This window comes from Onthophagus taurus, chromosome 11 (genome assembly GCF_036711975.1).
Source record: "Onthophagus taurus isolate NC chromosome 11, IU_Otau_3.0, whole genome shotgun sequence".
NCBI lineage: Eukaryota > Metazoa > Arthropoda > Insecta > Coleoptera > Scarabaeidae > Onthophagus > Onthophagus taurus.
Window position 1 is genome coordinate 24,619,064 of NC_091976.1, and position 21,718 is coordinate 24,640,781.

At 39.5% G+C, this 21,718-nt stretch overlaps 1 protein-coding gene across 1 annotated transcript in view; it reads right to left on the reverse strand.

The window, feature by feature from the left end:
- LOC111429016 (uncharacterized) overlaps positions 1-21,453 on the reverse strand; it is a 40,071-nt gene extending 18,618 nt beyond the window's left edge. Inside the window, exon 1 of the mRNA XM_023064804.2 lies at positions 20,945-21,453. Coding sequence (XP_022920572.1) covers positions 20,945-21,076 — 132 coding nt within the window. The 5' untranslated portion in view covers positions 21,077-21,453. The remainder of the gene's footprint in view (positions 1-20,944) is intronic.
- Positions 21,454-21,718: the final 265 nt, after the last annotated feature.

Here is a 21,718-nt window from a genome sequence, read left to right on the forward strand (position 1 = left end):
ATTACGCTTAGGATCGCCATTGACCCCATGATATTATAAGGCTGAAGAAGATGTACACTTTATTTAAACAAAAACTTTCACCTAACCCCCTTAATATGGTCGTAAATCTTGCCGTTCGCACCCATTACTCTAATTAACGTCAAAGTAAAACAGTATAAGCCATTAGAGAAACGCAGCAAAGAGAAACTTAACTGTCAAAAAGCAAGCGTAGCCTGAACGCAGCAAAAGTTCTTACGCCGCCGCCAATTCGCGGGCCTGTGCATTAGGGCCATTATCCCGCGGCAGGTTATTATTACCGGCTAATTTCGTAATGTGACTTTAACGATTTAAACTTTGCGTCGCAGTCGGAGGCAAAAGCGAGGGGGGATCGGTGGGGAAAACAGGTCCACGTAGGGAAATCTGACCTTAACGTTACGGTGCAGGCGCGCTTTATAATTAAACGTATGTCCTCGGTATACCTACGTAGGTACAATCGTCTAGAGACGCGTACGTGCAACATCGAGTGGCCGTCACGCCGTTTTATTTATCTACGGCATTGTGCCTCTCGTCCCGCGTACAATATTGCCGACTTGTTTGCACAAGAACCGCTCGCACCATAGGACAAGTCGTCGCTTGTTGTTGGCGAGTCGAAGACGTTGGACAGCTGTGATTGAACGGCGACGGGGCATCTATCATCGTTTCGAGACACGATTTGCATAAGAGAGCCTTGATATCTCAATCGATAGGGGAGATAGCAATTTTAAACACAAATCTGTACTTATGCTTATACACGCAACGAAAAGACGCAAAATAATCACTTCATAATAAATTTTATTGTTTATTATGAAGAGAATATTCGTCGAAATTACCAATTTGGTTTTAACGTGCAAAAGTTGTACTTTTCTTTAAATTGCAACAGCTGTTGGAAGATTATATTTTGAATCATAAAGTAATCATAGTAATTGGAGGAACGTGTATAAGGGCCCACAAATTGGGAGAGCAGTTTTCGGGCGGTTTTTATTTATTTAAATTGTCGCGATTAACAGCTTGGGACGTTGGTTCGGGTCCGGGAGGGGCCTCGATTTATATGTAAGAATGCCGGTCGACAATTGTCCATAATAACAGGGGTTTCAGCTATTAAGCCGTGGCGTTCGGACGTTAACCACCACGCACCCGACTTGCCCATTAACATGCTAATATCTAGAGAATTCATTACCGGTGCCCACGGCCACATACCGTAGAGGACGACGGTTGGGAAAGATTTACAGTACCAGGCTAGAAACGAAAAAGAAAAAATCCAACATCATCGAAAAAATGAATCGTGTTCGCGGCGTTGGGGATCCGTTTGAAACATCAAAGTGAGAGCAAATTATTTAACAAGTTTAGCGTTCCACATACTGTGGTGCCGCCGTGGCTATGGTCACTGACGGTACCATCAAAGGGACAGCGCGACAGATGGGGTATTATCCTTTGTATCCCACGCGAGACCGAATGTTTAAACATCGTCGAGGGTTGTGTTTACACATAACAGCCCCCGGTATCAATTTGAATACGCATCAGGCCAGAATGATTTGAAAACGGTCGGCTAATATTCGAAAATTCTGCGGCCGTACTGTCTCTCTATCCCTCCATAATCCCACGGGATTATCGTCAATTGTGAAAAACGGCATCAATATGCATTGGTTTTTGCTTTCTCATGGAAATTTCCTCCGAGATAATTGAATTACCTACTTTAACCAAGCGTCAATTTGAGTTATTTTTTGATCAGTTATGATATTGAGGGAACTTATTTCAACGATTTGGCATTGAATACTACTTTTAAATAAAGTTTTTTTTTTAAAGAACAGGTTCATTTACAACCGGAGGGTAAGTTACAAAGTTTGTTCGTGTTTCCCCAGGAGAATTCGTCGTTAGTAATCTATCCTTGTATTCTCGAAGGATTTTGTCTTTAAATCTTGCAAAAAATCTTTTTTTGTGCCATAATTAGACAAAACACGTTTTTTTTCAAAAAGGAGTATATCTACCTATCGTACTATTAATTAAGTAATCTCTATTAGGAGACTTTGTTGGATTTTGTTGATCACAAATTCAAATACTATGGAAATCACGAAATAATATTGAACAGGGAAGAAGAAGCATTCTTCGAGCGAGGTTGCATGAGATTGAGGGGCAATCGCAACTCTTGACTACAAAACATGATGTAGCGCCTCGCTCGCAAGCGACCTCGGCTTATATCAGAAATTGTTGACGAGGCGTAATAAGGAAACACTTAAGGATAAAATGGTGATCGAAGTGACGTCTTAACACATTCGCTACCATGCTTAGTCTCTTTGATTTCGGGATTCAGGTTTGTGTTACTTACATGTTGGTTTATTGTATATGACGTTTTTACTAAATTTTTGTAAAAAAAGAACTAGTCCAGTTTACTGGACTTTGAATTTCTAAGTTCTGTACCAAGGTCCAATCAACTGGACACACCTGAATTTCTTCAAAGTCTCTGTTTTCTTTTTCTACATACAACGTAATGTGTTATACAAACCAAAATATATCCCAAATTCAAACTACAATTTTGAAACTTCGGTAATATAATGCTTTATTATCAACTAAGAAACGATGTTTCCGCCGAAAAAACTCAACTGTTATGTTTCCTGTACCATTGCTATCTCCAACTTTCAACATTTTCTTCCTAGCAATTAATGAATTTCTGCCTACGACATGTCAGTTTATTTGATTTTCAAACTGTCAAGTAGACGCCTTGTAATGCCTCCAGTGCGACGTGGTCGAAATTTTGCCCATATTAATGACTTTGATAGGCCGAATTATCGGTATGAAAGAGGCCGGTCTCTAATTCCGAGAGATTGGGAGAAGTTTGAATCAGGACCACACTACAGTTGCTCGGATTTGATCTTTATGGTCCGAAGAAGGTATTCAGAGACGCCGTCCTGCTGAAAGACCCGCCCGAAGAAGCAACGCACGTGAAGACCGACCCCTTAGGCGGATGGCTACCAGGGATCGATTTAAAACAACAACTTTTTACAGAAGAACTTCTTCCTTTGGGCTTCATTCATACCGTCCTTACCTTCGGCTTCCAGCAACACCTCCCCATAAAGCAGCCAGACTTGCATGATGTCAAGAACGGCAAGGTTGGGTACATCAATGGATTGACATCGTCTTCAGTGATGAATCAAGGTTTTGTTTATGGGCGAATGATGGTCGTAGAAGCGTGCAGAGATATCGAGGGGAAACACGGAATTTGGAGTTGGTTTAAAGACAACACACAGCCTTAACACCTGGGGTTATGGTTTGAGGGGGATATGTGCTGGACGAAGGCCACCCCTTACGTTAATTCAAGGCATATTAAACGCACGTCGTTATATCGACAACGTTCTGGAACCGGTGTTAGTACCTTTCATGTTAGTTCTGCTGTGGTTACAAGAAGGTTTCTGGAGCAGGTTGGATTGCAGATTTTGCTCTGGCCTTGACGGTCACCGGAATTCTCACCGATTGAACATGTCTGGGATATGATGGGTCGGCGACTAAGACAAGTACCCAGGCCTCCTGGGTACTTTTACCGAAGTTTCAAAATTGTAGTCTAACTCTTAATGGGTGGTGTATTTCATGTAAAAGTGAGTGTATTACAAAAAATAATTATTGTGCACTATTCCAGATTCTGAAGTAAGGATCTACGCAAAAACCGGGGTTTTCTTTACACATCAGGCATACGTATCTGGATTTCTTATAAACTCTACCTCTGCTACACTGGCGACACCTCTTCATCGCAGATTTGTCTTTCTGTGTGGAGGGAACTGTCTCCAGATAATGGAATTCTGATTGTTGGTCTGTGGTTGGCCTAGTATATCCATCATTGACCTTTATAGCTTCTTATCTGAACCTCAAGAGGTCAATTTTGGTTATACCTCTTTCCTTCTTATATGTATATGTAATAGGCATTCCACATTGCAATATCTATAAGATGAAAGAACACTTTTCTTACCATCTTATGGTTTTCCTTGGCGATGAGTAGTATCCTATCATCTGGTCTAATCTGTCTACTTATTGCAGGCGAGAACACACCGAACACTAGTGTAATAATTATCAAGGTATATTTCATGCCGTTTATCCAAAGTCTTTTAGTAACTCCATTACGACTGAGAACGTATGGAAATGCTTTTGATCATTGTCTATTATAGTGCCTTTTCCAGTATAGACAAGTATATTCAAAACAAAACCATCAAATATGGTAAGATCATACAGCTTTATTCCGTACTTATGCCTCTTGTTCATAATATACTGCCTAAGTTGTAGGCATCATCGCCATTGAATCATAGATTCGTCTATAAAAAGTTGTTTCATTGGAGAAACCAACTGAATGTTTTGTATATTTTTTTTCTAAAATAGGTCGTATTTTATGTAAAACTTTATGTATCCACATCGCAATGATTTACAAATCGCAAGAATCTCAGAATATCGCAAAACCTATTCCTGGACATAGTAAACTGGACGCGATTCACCAAGAAAAACCTCTCCCTCCAGTAGACGACGCCGATAGAGAACGTATTAAACAACTGTTGTGTGCCAAAACAGTGAAGGTTATATTTTCTGGTCGTGAAGAAGAAGGATTTTGCATTAATTAAAAATGGTTTTAGTATGGTGATGACGTACTTAAAGTTGTGGTTCAAACTTAACGAATCCCAAAAAATGTTTAATGTAATCCTATAACTAATATATTAAAGTTTTTGATTCATCATCTTTTTGTAACCCTTCATAAATAAAACCATAGTCGTAGTAATCACCTCACTACGAAGTATCTATATAGAGTACGATAATTCTCAAGGGAAAACATTTCCAGAGTATAGAAGGGGACCTAATCAAATCCCTCGCGGATTCTGACAGCATTATTTATGGTCAATTCGACGGTTTTCGCTACAATTTACAGTACATCAAGTCGCCCCTACATCCTGGCGGTCCTTAATCTAATTAGCTGTAAAGCAAGGGGGTGCCACCCTTGCATCCTTACTAATGTTATTCTTCTAAGAGTTATTGGCTTTATTATGTCCTCAGGAACTTCATTACCATCGATCTTCAATTAGAACAAAGCCGAACATCTAACGTTATTAGGAAACGCCACGATTTTCCTACTAAAATTGTTTGAACCGGTTCAATTTCCAATCGAAACTTTGACGTTGGATAACTAAACTCGCAATTCGCATTCCTGTAGTTGAAGAGCAGTTGTGGCAAACTCAGCAAAGTCGACGGAGCACGTATAAACAAATGAACACAAAGATCCATCGCAGGAATCTCGTTACCTGCGCTCCAACTTAAACAATGACGTGACGAGGTTCGGATGCACGGCTACGCAACGCAGTCGCTTTGATCTGAATTTATATTAGCCGGCATCGGTTATAATTCAAGGAAAAAACGAGCAACGAAGGCGGTTCGTTTATACAACAAGTGGCTGTTCGTTTTCAGGTTTTGCAGTTAGAATAAATATACGAGGTGTCGCGTCCGATATCTTCCACTTCGAATACGAATGTCGCATTGATGATGCAAGTTTTCAAGTCATTTGTTTGTAGTTATTTTTCGCTACGTGAACGTTAAATATTAAAGCGCAACACTCAATTGAGTACAGCGTTTTATTTATTGCTATAATAAGGATGTACTCTCGGAACCCTTTTTTATAAACCCGACACTAAACGGTCTCTATGATACCTAGTTTTAATTATTCCATGCGGCTAAATTTCTTGTGGTTAATCAACAATAATTAACGTAGGAGCTCTTAGTGGTTGACGTATTGTCCCCGGGCGGATATTCTAAAGCCGTAGACGCAATCTTGTTGAAACCTTCGTCATGACCTTTGCATATTAAACGGAAGGGCTTTCTCATTACCAATTCAAATGCGCGTTTGGGCCACGATGAACGGACGGACGCGTCGCGACGCGTTTCGCCCTTAACAAGCGACCTTTGCACCTCGTCGAGTATTGGGATTGATAAGGCGTTAACGAGGCAGACTTAAAAAAGCGGGAATCGAGCTCGGGAATCGAAGCGTTCACGCCGGATAGAATCAAATTGCAGCCGCGGGCGTCTCGCTAAAAACGATATTAGAAAAAGACCAAGCGGTCGTGATTCGTGCTGAACTGATCCGGCTCGGCCGCAGTTGAAACATTAGACCCATTCTCGGCTAACGTGGCCCGTTATCCGTTCCGAACTGAGCGCCGTTTTCAGTAGAAAAAAAGGACCGGAGATGATATTTATGGGGAGCGTTCGTTTTGTTGGCTTCAACAAAGGGTATCTCGAAAGCTAACGTTTACATTGGACTGAAATCACGTTTTACGACCGACATTGATGATATTTTCCTTTATTTCTTATCGTGGGATGTAAATTTTTAAATAAATCATTACGTATTTGAAATTGTAATTTTAAGAAATAAATTAAGTTTTCTATATTTAATTTCGTTGAAAGATTACTTAGAATTCTATTACAGCATGTTGATTTTTCGTTTTGTTCTGGTTCCGTTCGTAGGTTGTGTGGTTCGTTTTGGGTATCGGGCCCTGAAGGTCGGGGGCCTTGTGTCGAAAGGATCGGTTTCAGAATTAAAGCAATTCCGAGGCGATCGAATCGATTACGGCGCACCATGAAGGACTCGCCGCGAGTTCGGGATCCGTAAGAGAAAGACAATTAAGAAATAACCGTTCTGCCGCGCGGTTCTCGATCGACGGATGGAATTACGGGGGAATTACGAAGCACGCGCGTTTCGGAGCGTTATTTAATGGAATTTAGATTGAACGCGCACGTCTCCATCGAATTTGGCGGCCACGTTTGCTCTGAAGACGCCCGTCCGGTATCCATTAACATTTAATGCGAATTATTCCCGTCGCGCGGTCGTTTGTCTTCCCCAACAAAAGGAACATGTGTTCCCAGGTTGTTCTCGGTTGTTTACGGCGACCGTTTTTGGACGGTCCACACAAAAAGGGCAGTAATTTTAAGCGGGATGTATCTCGATTCGAATTATTTATTCCTTCTAATCCTATTATCACGCGCGTGTAACTCGAATGCTTTACAATTTATCAAAATTTCGATTCATATTAAATTTCTAATACCCCTCTTTATTACATTCGCCGACCCAAGCCATCAATCACAATCGTCGATTCTGGGCTTTGATTTCCAATACCCCGTGGTCGTTCGTTTTAGTTCGTTATACGAGGGGGCCCTCTCCTTTTGAAAAAGAACCCCGGCTCGCGGGTAACTGACCGTACCGAACGTAATTCCGTTTACTACGTGAGTCAGACCGTGGGGGGTGCCGGAGAAATGATTATTGGACAGATGCCAGTTTAATATCTCCGGCTGTCACCGAGCCCCGCGTGTTTTTGACGCGAGAAATTAGAACTTGTAGAAAAATTACCCCCCGAAAGATTACAATAAGACCACAAAAAATTCTTTCTTTCAACAAAATCTCGGTTCTGGAAACTTCCAAAACCGACGCAACGTGTTTGTACTAGGGTAAGACGGATCCGGTAAACGAATTACGTGGCGTCGACGTCGCGATGGTAACCGTAACTAGATTTCATCTCGCTGCCGAATCCTCCAGACGTGTTCTAAGACAGCTTTGACGTTTACGCATCGATTTTACAAACTTTTCTTTAAGAACAAAAACTACGCAAATCGACCAAGTAAATGCCGTTTGACTGCGTTGGCGTTTAAACAAACATAAAACGTCATAAATCTAATTAACCCCATGAACAAAATAACCTGTCAGACCTCCTCTATAATAAATAACAGCGGGCTTCGGGTAAGAGAAAAAGACTAAAAAAAGGATTGGGCATCCCAAGCTGGCGAGATACCACCACCTGGAAACTAAAAACAAACACTGGCAAGTTCTTCTAGGGAACAAAAACGATAGGAATATAAAAGGGGTTAAGAAGTTATCAATCATTTTTTCTTTTATTTATGTTTACATAATTTAATAAATTACAGAATTAATTAATCTGGATTCGTTTCATATTGATCAAGTTAAATCGATAAATAGTGTTAAGAACGTAACTTCACACGTTGTATATGTGGCTGGCATAAAGGCTAACATGAAAGCTTCTAAAAACAAATTAAAAGCTCTTAGCTCTTTACCACGTTGAACGTAAACAGCGCATTGATACTGAAGTGCTCGAAAAAATGTTCAAGTAACAAAGAAAAGCTTTCTGCCTTATATCCCAGACTTTGGCAGTATTAAAAACAAATTTATTTTCACAAAAATGTTTTTGAGATGATTGTTAACAAAGATAAAACCTAATCATTCAATAACTATTTTATGGTAGAAAGCCAGCACTATTTTTTGGTGTAGAAATACAAGCTTATGCTGATGAAATTGTCGTTATGGTCAAAGCAACCTGTTTGTCGAGGATATCTAAAGTCCTCCAGGTGACTCTAGATACCATTTGCGCTTGGTGTAAGAGAGAGAACTTCTCGATAAACCCACAAAAGACAATTGTTGTGCCCTTCACCAAGAAACAAAAGTTGGATGGACTAATCCGCCCAACTATCCAAGGTGAAGAAATTCCTTTCTCAAAGGATGTCAAATATCTAGGAGTAATCCTAGACAAAACCTTGTCATGGAATGGCCATTTACAAGTAGTTTTGCACAAAGCTAGACTATCCTTGTGGACTTGTAGCAGTCTTTATGACTGTGGGTAGACCTATGATCACATACGGAGCAGCAGCCTGGTATAGGAAAGTCTAACAGACTGCAGTTATTAGTAAACTTTCATGAATTTAACGAGTATCTGGATTGGCAATCTTTGGTGCGATAAGTACAACCCCAACTCTAGCAATGGAGGTTCTGCTTGACCTACCTCCTCTGCATTTGCATATCGAGAAACACCATAGAGAACAACCATTTACAGATTTAAGTAATATGCTCAAAACTGTTCCGACATGTCTTTCTAATGGGCTGCGGAAGACATTATAAGCACTGATACTGTGCTATCAATGCCGTGAGATTTGGCGGGATCACTATCAGGGATTAAAAGCACACCTCAACATGTTGGGTTTAGCCGACGATGTGCGGAGGAAGCAGAGACGGTTGAGCATGTTTTATGTCACTGCCCTGAGGTTAACCGTATCAGATTCTCGATTTTTGGGTCGCAGTTTATCTCCTCAAAGGCTCTGAATGACCTTTCACCGAGCAAGGTATTAATGTTCGTTAAGAGCATTGGACAGCACGGTGAAATTTGATAAAGATTCTATCGGGGTACAATACATAATAATGTAAATGTTATATGGTTGTAACAGATAATGGCCAAGGTCGTCTACGGCCGAGATACACACTAATAAAAACAATACATTACGTTGACGGCTTATGGGTTTTACCCTACAAAAGATCAAACGAACTCACATTCAGCTATACTCACATACACGTTAAAATCATAGTTGTACGAATAAAGCTAAAATTGTACATATAGAATCATATATCACATCTAGTCACACAGAAAATGACTAGACTGCAACCTCTTTTCTTTCTTTTTCAGGTCAGTAGAAGCACGACACCACCAGAGAATACAGGATTCAAAACTTCACAGCCCCATAAGTAAGTATATAAAGCATTCGATAAAATTTGACTAAATTACATTGCATCATCATAGACCACTGACGTCATAGTAAGATTTATCTTTTCTCTTACAGGTTTACATACATTGTCATGCTACAATCTGCCTCCTTTCCGCAAACAACCTATCCGCAAATTCCTTTAAGGCCTTAAAAACCTATTCCTCCTCCATGACCCTTTCCCAATTCATGCCCTCAATTTCATTCATCCTCATTCTCTCCATAAAATCACGTCTACACCCATCATACAACACACACTCATTCAGTAGATAGTTCAAAATTTTCCTTTCCGTACAAACACACCTATCAGACTCTTCCCAACTTAACTGAAACAACTTCGCCCTTATAGATCCATGGCCAGTCAACACAAAACATAAACTCATACTCGGTTTGAACCACGGCTTTTCGACCTCTTTAATATTCTTAAGAAAATCGTATGCTACCCGGTCCTTAGTTAAGACATTCTATCGGTCCTGCCAAACTTTTACTGTCAGTTCTTTGCATCGTTTTCAGGTTTATTGTCTCCGTTGCTGAAGTTACAACGCCAAAAACGAGGTTGTATGAGATTGAGAGGCAATCGAGACTCTTAACGGCAAAACATGATGTAGCGCCTCGTCCGCAAGCGACCTCGGCTTCAACCTCAGACAAATCTTGTGTACCAAGGTAGCAAAGATTATTTATAATTGCTGTAGTACGAGGGATTAAGTCAGAAGTCGTTTGCAGGACTTAATAAAAAAAACACTTAAAGATGAATAGTGATCGAAGTGACGTCTTAATCAGTGTACCAACACAGTGAAGATTATCTTTTCTGGTCATGAGGTCCTAATAGAAGGAACCTTAATGAATAAGTTAAAGCAATAAACAGCCAGTGACAAAATTTAGCAGCATCATTGAATGTTATTCGGAGCAATAGTGAGTCATTTTCATGTATTGATTTATTCGGTTGTTTAAAACCGTTTAAAATCATAACAAAACCATTAAATGCTACAAGAAGCGATTAAAAATTATTGGAATCCGTTCAATATCAATTCCAGGAATTAGTATTTATTGTGAGTTTAATTTCATAGTTGTTGGGAGTCAACGTAAATTTGAATTTAATTAATTGCGATTCATTCTTTATATTTATCCTTTTTAATTGCTCTAAAATGAAGTCAGTTTAGGAAACTGTCGAAGAAAATTTGAATGGATACGACGACCTCCTGACGCATCCCATTAAAATTTTAATAAAAGGCGTCCGGGAACAGTGTCAACTTGACGCCAAGTATCCGAAATTGCTCCGACCCCCATCGTATAAGCCTCAAGGGGCCGAGAAACTACGAATTGCAAATGTGTGTATTCCAAGAGAGGGTGGCGGTTCACCTTCCGCATTTGAATTGTAAGTTCTTCTGCTAAATTAATTTTAGAAACCCTCGCGTGTTCTGGCTGGAAGCCGGAGGGCGACACAACGACTACGGTGGAGAAAACGGGCACCGGGGGAAGGGTGCCGCTTTATTAAAGCGGAATCGCAAAGTTCCAAAACGGAAAAAAAACAAGGAAAAGAAAAAAAGGAAAACAGGCGGCAGTCACTTTAAATTCTTTCGAAAGTAATAACTTTAAAACGTCACCGTTAAATAGAATGCCTTAAATACTTTCGATAAAAGCATTCCTACGCTGGGGGATGCGGAGGGGAACCCCCTCCCCCACAATACCCTTAATCCGGCCCTCGGTACCTTTTGATTGATCTTAGCATTTCGTGTAGTGAAATGCATTCTCGTCAGCCAGCCCTTCTTTGCGGCATTCGGGGAGAGAGATTTAAATTTGAATATATATTGGCGATGACGGTGCTGTTTTCGGGGGCTGAATGAAAATATTTCGCGCACGCCTCTGGCACGTGGACCACATCCCAATAGTCGCCCGGCCCTTATTAAAAACCGATGGGAATTCCGGAATTGATGAGCTCTTCGTTGGAATTCGTCGGGCAATTCACCTGCACTCATCATTTCCTCTCCCTTTTTCCCTGTATTTTTCTGTGCTAAACCCGTATTATTCTCAAAGAAATTCAAACGACCGACGATATTTAGATTGGGGTACGTTAATGAGTTTCAGACCACACATCGTCGTCCAGAATCCGGACTGCATTTCAGTGGTCCAGTGCAGAGGCAATTCCGGCCCATTCCGATCCGGGTGGTCGAAGCCGACCCAGCTACCGAACATAGCACGCGGTTCTCAACCGTTATTAATAAAATGCCGAAAATGTTGCACGACCTAGTAGTGTCCTAGCAATTTGTTCTAGCCAATTGGCGCTTGTATGGTCGCAATGTTAAGTTTCAAACATCCCAAGACAATGATTTATGGTTCGAGCTATACCTATATTCCATTCTCCGACGTGATGCATTTGTCGGCGATTGATTTATATCCACCAGTATTGTAGATGTCCTCACCAGTTAGGTGAGCTATTCACATTTTCCTTGATAATAATAAATCTTTACAGAAATAAAAGTATAGCTAGAAATATATCGTTTCATTTATTTTTGGAAAAAACGTTTATTTATAAACGTCAATAACGTTATTGAAGAGGTAAATTCGTTCCAACAGCTGTCAATTGTAGTTTACTATATAGAATTTCGCGTGAATTGAAACAATAAAATGTTTCAATTTCGATTTATAATCAAATATATTATTTAATATTGTCCCATAATCGTTATTGATGGGTCACACCTTAAAGTTAAAGTGGTTTAAGTTATGGAGAGGCTAAAATAATACAAATACTGAATAAATTAAGCTGAAAGTTGACGGAAGTAGCGCATCGCCCAAAATAATTGACAACTTCGGCTTCCGTACCCTTCAAACAATATCGGCCCAATTCGCGCTGCCCATACATCTTCCGGGCACAATGGTGTGACGATCCGATGCCCGGATAGCCGGGGACAACTGAATGGCCGCCACAGCTCCCCGAATCTCCCCGTTATCCACGATGACGTACGATACGAAGTTGGCCGACAGGTTCGCCTCCAATAGCCGTAAATTACGTATTGCTGCAGGTAGTAGCCGAAGAGTGCGTCGCCGCCATTTCGACCTTCCTGGGTGACGTAACAGTAATTGCCCTCTGGAAATTGACTACGTTGAATACACTCCAATTCTCGCAGTGTTGTTTTACAGAAGAGTAAGCACCTCCGGTAGTATTGAGAACTTGAATATTGATCTTGTGTTGTTCGTGTAACCCCATTTCGCCATCTCTTACCTAATGATTCGTTATGATTGAAAACCATATTTTATTACACTCATCATTGTAACCTCAAATGGAATTCTATGGATTTTAGATAAGTAGGTCTTCATTAACTTGTGCAGCCTAGCAAATCGAAAATTTCATATTTGTTTTTATTTATAATACCCGTTATTTGTAAGACATTGAAACGCGGTCATAACGGCAGATATTAGCCACGCTAAATGCTTGCGCTATTCTTTAGAGTTATAAAGCGGTTTAGAACGTAAAGATTTAAAGGGCTCAGAGAATAGGAAGGCGAAATCCTTAATAGAATTCCTACTATTTTCAAACAGGAAACGTATAAAAGTGTCCCCCAAACCAGATATATCACGATATTATCGTACGAATGGCCATAGAAGAGAATGGAGGGAAGAAGAAAGCCTTAACTTGAGAAACCCCTCTTCCTATATCTTTATTCGACTGTCGCGAATTAATTATACGCATTGATTGTTCGCCCCATTAGCTTAATTCCATCCCCGTTAATGGTAATCATAAAATATCATCGGCGATTACGTTTGATTTACGGTTGAGTTGACCTTGATCCTAACGTATTGTTTTATTAGGTTTTCTCGTTCCTTATTCCGATTCAAGGACATTTTCGAATCGAAATGCTTTCCGATCCCCGAAACATCCATTATCATTAATTAAAGAGTAATAAATCACCGTTGTGTAAGCCGTGAGGGAACGATCGAAGGAGAATTTACGAAAGGAAACGGCGACAGGAAAAAAATGGCGCCCGCAGGATAAAAACTTAGGGCGGGGAAAGCCGGGCCATTGTTTTCGCGAAGTAGAAAAATCTCTTGCTGTCGAGGCGCTCGCAACTCTGCTTCCGCAGTGATTCTTTCCGTTCGTCCTTCCCGTTCAGGCACAATCGGTCGGCAGACGTCGTCGTCCTTTCAGTTCAACTCCTTTTTCCCGTCCCCGCCAAGTGAATATTTCAATCGAGCCGCTGCGTTCATATTCATGAACGTACCCCTAATAAAACGCATTTTATTTGGCACAGCCGCGTGCGATTTATGCGAACCCGTCCCGTTCTTTGCCAACGACGTATTGCATTCAATGTAAATCGCCAAAGGGAAAAAATCGAAACTGAAAGAACCCAAACCTAAACCCGGATAGATACTCACTTTTGACGCTCATCGACGAATTCGGGGGCAACATAAATTGCGCAAGATACCATCTATAATATGACGCGAACAAAGGATAAAGAACATCCAATTTTCGGCGGGATAACAATGATGTGAAAATCTAATAAGCGCCCGGCGTGGCGCGGCGAATATAAATTTCGCATCACGCTCCGGACCACTGCACGCCGGCCTGGAACGAATTTGTCCATCAATTTTGCATCGAACCGCTCCGCAATATATCGTACGTGTAATTTTATTACTGACAGAACGTTGAACGTCACATAGCGCTTGCTAGCGCGTGTATTTATAGCACAACGTTCGTCTCTCTTTCGATGTTTAGCCTCTAATCATCCAGAATTCATCTTTAATCATAAACCTTTCAATTGAAATCACTATATCACCACATAAATCAATTTCACAACAAACCCAACAACTCCTAGTAGGTAGTAATAACACCTGTTTATGTTGCTCACATTGAAAAATTTTAAGAATATAAAGAACAAAAGAATTTTAAACAATGACAATCGCACTTAATGAATAACAAGAGTTTATTTGAATAAAAATATTGACTTTCATAATAAGTTTGTAAATCGCCTTTTTATCTTTCATCTTCCTTTAAACAATAAACACTGTAATTTCGTCATGCAATGTAAGCATCTTTAAACGTAACAATCATCAACGGAGTCTTTATCAAACGGAGTCATCATCAAACGGAACCATCATCAAAGGTAAGCATCATCAAATGGATCCATTATAAAATAGAACCGTACGGAGTTTAAATAAATAGAAACCGATGATAAGTAATCAAATGAATGAGACTCTTGAAGATTTACCGCAAGAAACAGTTAGGTAACCACTTCTTACTTCTTTTAGTAAACGAACTCATCGTTTTTGAGACGCGTGTATGCAGATGGTTGCCGACGGCGACCGTATGTCAAATAATGGTCGAAGAACGAAACAAAGTGTTTAATCAGATACCGTTAGCCTGGCAGCAGCACCTTCGGCGTGAGCAGCATCGATTCTGGAGATTTATCTGAAGCAATTTTACGCCTACTTAGACCTTCGCGCGCCGGCCAATACGTCTTCCGTTAAGGGAATATCTGAAATTAACCTCTTCTCCCTTCCGCCGTGGTTCCGACCCGGATGGGGAGCCCATCGATTACTGGAGCAGCTTTAGGGGCCATTTCCAATTCGTTATATTTGCCTCCCGAATCAATATGCAAATGGCGGCCATAAATCCGAGGAGGCTGTTGATGTTTCTCGGACGCGCGTTTCACCTCGAAATGCTCACGCAGTTACGATCCTGGAACTGTTGCCGATTACAATTTATAATTGGGGTCCGCGGGATAGTGTCGAAAAAAAGCGGGACATTAATTGCTCTCGGGCAAAAGGTATATAGCAGAGAGGGAATTTTATGGGACCAACGTTTAGTTCGAGTTTTGTTGTTTGCGCTTGTCGAAGATTTATCGGCGCGGATTAATCATTCATGAGGCACTGGGACGGAGATTATGAGGTACAGGCGACCGTGTTTACCGTATAGATACCGCTAAATATATATCATACGCGCCCCCGTCAATGGTTAATGTAACGAAAGCACGGAATGCCATAATTCAATTAAAATTTATGTCGATCGCTTCTCGCGGACCTCTCGATTTATTATACCTCGACACGGACCACGGTACAATACGCCGATTAATTAAAGCACCATCCTTTTTAATTGGCGCAGAGGCGCCGTCTAACGGTCCTCCTTGTAAGGCAGGATTAGTTCTCGACTTGTGCGTACGAAAGCGGATTTTCGCAGAAGCGGTTACATCATCGTTATTCAAATTGCGGCCTTATTATTCCAATTACCGTTTAGAATAACGCGAAATAGATGTCGTGACCATCACAGGACAATTTCCTAAGGATTATCTCAAAAGATAAGTGTTCCAAAAATGTTCATCATTTCTTTAACGTCTTTGCAATAATGAGACTCACACCTAAGAGAAAACTAACTTAACATCATTATTACTTGTAGATTCAATTTTCTTTAAAATGCTTTTTATTTCATTATCATATTTCAATTAATTCTTGAAATACGAATTTTTTAAGTTTTTATTATAAATACATCATCCATAACAATCAAAGGTGTAACGTTGGATTTAAATATAGAATGAGGCTATTTCTGTTTGGTGTAGCTTTACCTTTTCCTTGTCTATATAACCTGGTATCTCTTTGCTGAAACCCAAAACCTAACTTAATATTTCATCGAAGAACTTCCAATCTTGAACTTTCTTTCAATCCATAAAATTCCGAGCCATCACACTTTTAATCTCACTGCCAATGTTTATTATCCTTCTTTTTAAATCTTCTCCGTAATATGCATAAAAAAATCAATTTTCCAGAAATTTTTAAAAATAATACAGATACATAAAAGTTGGCAGAAATTTTGATTAAGTTCAAAACATTTTATCTCAAAAACTAAAAGATACATTACCAAACGGACATCATTAATGAAAAGTGGCTTAAGTGAAAGCTTCTATTAATAGATTGTAACAATTTTCCAAGAATTTTTTGCCAATTTCAGAACAATTTTATCAGGAATCGATTTTCCATACATTTTTTAAATTGAGTCTCTAAACCAGATTTTGAGCACCTTAATATTAATATTAAAAACTGAAAGGGTTGTATTAAAAAGTAAAAGTGATTTTTCAAAACTAATTCTGTTCATTGATAAATAGAAGCTTTCAATTACAATTGGTGATAATTTCAGAACGATTTTACAAGAATGTTTAAACATTAATGGAGTAAACTCTCGATATAACGGATTAATACGAGAAGATTAATACGAAATTTTTAATTTGCTAGAACTAGAACTAACACTAGACCTAGAACTAGAATCATTCGGGTTTAACCGTCTTAAGAGACTAATGGCTAAACCCGAATGTTTCTAGTTCTAGGTCTAGTGTTAGTTCTAGTTTTATATCATTAGAACTAACACTAGACCTAGAACTAGAATCATTCGGGTTTAGCCGTCTTAAGACACTAACGCCTAAACCCGAATGATTCTAGTTCTAGATTTCTAGTGTTAGTTCTAGTTTTATATCATTAGAACTAACACTAGACCTAAATCTAGAATCATTCGGGTTTAGCCGTCTTAAGAGACTAACGGCTAAACGCGAATGTTTCTAGGTCTAGTGTTAGTTTTAGTTTTATATCATTAGAACTAGCACTAGACCTAGAACTAGAATCATTCGGGTTTAGCCGTCTTAAGAGACTAACGGCTAAACCCGAATGCTTCTAGTTTTAGGTCTAGTGTTAGTTCTAGTTTTATATCATTAGAACTAACACTAGACCTAGAGCTAGAATCCTTCGGGTTTAGCCCTTAGTCTGCTAAGACGGCTAAACCCGAATGTTTCCAGTTCTAGTGTTAGTTCTAATTTTAGTTCAATGAAAAATATACAACAATCTAGCGCTGAATAACAACTAAAACTAGCATTAGAACTAACACTAGCCGTCTTAAGAGACGTACGGCAAAACCTTTCTAGTTCTAGATCTAGTGTTAATTCTAGTTTTTTTTCAACGAAAACCACCTTGTTTGATTTATACATCATATAGACAACTGGGGGAATACCCCGAATCTATCTATGAACATAGAATAGAACAACTTGAGGAATAACCCGAATTGGATTCTAACATTTATATTTAAATATACTGATGTATATTTGATGTAGTTTAAATTAAAAGAATCATAGATTATAAATATACTTTCTAAAAAGACTACAAATTAATTTACAACACAATTAGACATTTAAGGTTTGGTTTCGAATCGAATCACTCCCTATTTGATTGACCTCTCAATTATCGTTACTTGTACCTATAATTATGCTACACCCACTGTTATGTAAATGTAATTGAAAAACTTTAATATGAATGGAACCATTCCTTTTCTGGTTATAACAAGAAAAATAGTGCTCGTGTTCAATAGGGTGTAACAGGTCAGTGTAGAGCAATTTACTTTTTGATCAAATCCATCGATTGGGTCCCAAACACACCCAGCCCTCATTCTTTTAGAAGTTGAGAGCATGTGCTAGCCATACGGTTCAGTTGAAAATTTTCTTTCGGGTACAAGATAATGTCAAACATGTGGATGGTTTTTGGAATACAAAGGGTTTTTGTGGTTCGTGTATTTACCTCGTTCGGGTTGTGAGTTAGGGATGTGGAACAAGAAAGATTGGTTCCTGAAACGAGCGATAAGCGAGTAGGCACCTCCTTCCGTCGTAACGGACAATTTAAAATAATTATTATCGCATAAGGGGCTTCTTCTTGGACAACATGAGCGGTATATAATTGCGTGTCGGTCGTCTGTCGGTTTTTATTAGTTTTTCCCATGGTTCTTCAACGTAATGACAGTTGACTTTTATGTCTCCTACGTTTTTAACAATTACTCGGTTAATTATGCTTGAAGGAGTATAATTAGGGAGACCGACTTCCTGGTCGTTCTGTGAACTATCCCCGCGTATAACACATCGTAACGGTTCATTTTGTTTTCGAATATAATTGAAGGCCGGAACAAATGTAAAATGTTCTTCGACAGCTTGTGCAATTACGTTTTCATTGGAGTATTTTTTGAAACCACATAGCGAACGTTAGGTTTAGAAGAAAAGAGATTCCGATGTTGTGGCCTTCGCAAAATTGGTTTTAGGGTTTTTGTTACCTGAATCTTCGTTAAGAGGTGGGTTTGAAATTGACTTAATCGCCAAGTCCTAATCGCGGTGAGTTGAGCAGGTAGGTTCGACGTAAAAAACGAAGATGGGATCCGGCTTCGCCGTGCCGTACAAAATTTATTGGCCAATTTAAACCAAATTGACCGGCATCGGATTTTTATTCAATAAGAGCCTTTCGAGAGACTCCGAAGAAACTTTCAATATAATAGCTCGTGCAACACTCTTCTTCGGGGATATGACCGGGGCAAATCATTTTTTCCTTAGTTGACAGGACGCCATGCAGATTATTCATGTCCAAGATTTGATATTCCAGCTAAGATAGCGAGCTGTAATTCACGACCGACCGCGCATGAATCTAAATGAACATTATGCAAAAGTTCTTGGAAATCAGCCCCGGCAATTGAGCGCTATTTGTATGTACAGATGTCGGTCTGTTGGTTAAATATTTAAAAGTTGAAGTCGTGAAACGATCTAAATATTTATCTCAGTTCGAAATCGTCATGCGAGGCATGCAAAAATGGTTCTTTGTGTTATTGTGTTATTAATTTGTTAGCGAGGATTCTCATTTACAGTCTATTAAACAAGTAATAAAACGGTTGTTATCGATGTAATCTCATCATAAGGTACTGGAAGAACCGATTATAAACTTATCGTTCCGTTTAAACGTCAATAACGTGATTGATTCTAAATAAAATAATTTTACGGCAATAAGTTATGACAAATTATTGCGGCATTTTGCATGGTTACTCGTGCAAACAAACTAAACCGACGAGGACGACTTTTCAACACCGTTTCGTAATTAACGACGAACCGGGTTAACGATGATTTATGCTTCGATTGTGAGCCGGTAAACGGCGACAAACAAACAATATCGGCGGCGATCCGCGGAACATTGGCAGCCGTCGTCGTAGTCCCAACGTATCTTTGTTTCTAATTGCTGCAAAGTTGGGCGCTATCAATCATCGCCGCTTAACTGCCTTTCAAGATGACAGGAAACCAATTTAGCTATATTAAATCACTTCAACTCTACCGAACGAGGCGGCGCACAGCGCGGCGGAGGCCTCCCGGAGGAGGAATTGAATTGAGGAGGCTTTTGGCGAACGTGGCGCCCTCCGTTGGTCGATCTAAAGCGCACCAACGAACGCCTACATTAAGGAATAGGTTTATTACCCGCTTTATTACGCCAAGTTTCGGAAAACGCCCCTCGGATTCGACCGGAAACTTTCCGACAAGTAATCCGGAGGTATCGTTTCTCACCGTATTCGTGAGTAATAGTTTTAAGTTTTGCACATAAGATGATATCTATTGTAAATCAATACATTTAATGCTATTTATTACAAAGTCAACTTAATTCTGCAATTATCTCTAATGTTTATTATACTAAAACTAGAACTAACACTATCACTAGAATTAACACTAGACCTAGAACTACAAACTTTCGGGTTAAGCCAAGAAACAAGTTCGAAGTGAACATCGAAGACTTTGAACTTGTTTCTGAAGAAGGTTGCAACATGGCATCCGAAACGTTAAACATTTTTTCAAAAAATGCACGGCTTAACCCGAAAGTTTCTAGTTCTAGTGATAGTTCTAATTTTAGTTTAATTAACACCGGCTGTGAAAGCCTTTGTACTTATATCTCTAATGTTATTATCAATTTAAGAAATTCTAAGAAACATCTATATCATTACAGAAAAATAAACCAATTAGTGCAACAAAGTCAAAACACTTTAGAAATCGATTATTACCTTCTAAGAATACAATCTTAATTACTCCGTGTACTCATTTCGATTTCTGCAAACCACTTCTCTCTGAATTTCTCAGAAACGAATGTGTAATTAAGTTGCAAGCAGATTAATTATCATCAAGTAGATTTTACTCCAGATTGTTTTCCCTCTTTTAACATTAATATATTAGTATTTTGTATTTAATTACTTCATTATTATGTAAGAGAAGGATATAACGCAATTAAAAGGAAAGTTGATACATCAAAAGTTGGAATAATGTTTATCTGATATAAAGTGAAAAGTTTTTTCATGCTTTTATAAAATTTAACCACAAAAAGGAAGTGAACGCGATGATAAAAACCTTGAAAAGTTTAGAATGTATAAAAATAATGCAAATACGAACACGTGCAAAGTTTCTGTAGAATCGTCAAACAAAAAGATGTTAAGAAAAAAGATTAGCTTTCAGCAGATTACTTCCTGTTTCAGTTACCCAAAAAAGCTTGATACAAGTAATTGAATATTTAAAAATATTATTTGTAAAATGGTACAAAAACGTTATTATAAGGATCTTACCCTTTCTAAACACGTAGCTCGACACTGAGCAACCCTCAAGGGACTGGCGACGTCCTGCTCGCCGCCGATCAAGATAGCCATGGTGGAAGACACTGTAGCAAAAGCAAGCACCGTTCGCCAAAACAGCGACATTTTATCGTTGGTTGTTGTACGAAGAGACGATAACAAAATCGAACCAAGTGAAAATAAAAATAAAAAAATAATTAACGAAGAACTCAAAAATAAAACGGAAACACAACGTCGCCTCCGATGGCCGCGCACAAAATACACCTGGTGGTCGGCCTTTTTACGTATCGAAAAGACCTCGACGGCACAACAGCACAAGATCCAAAAACTGGGATCTAGTTTATTTAAAATTCCGACAAACACCGAAATTTTCTTTAAAAAATATAACAAACTAAAATCCGGTTGCGATCTCTGAACGCATCTCCCGTGGTTTCATAGGGCGCACTACTGAAGCGAACGAAATCAGCGCACGACTGACACTGAATCCAAACGGACGTCGCACGAAGACTGAAGGCGCCGATCGCGTTCGGGTTCGGTTCGGGTGACGCCGTCGTCGGCGACGATGACGATGCCGCCGCCGGTTTGGAAGGGGACTTCGAAAGGGGTTACACTCGGGTTACACATTACAATGCTGCCACCTCCCTACCATTTGCTGAGCCACTATCTGCGACATTCGCACTTTTGATGCGGGGTATAAAGACGCTTTGAACCCCCCTTGTCCCTGCTCACAGTGGTGGACATTTGTCGGGGATACGCCTATGGAATAAC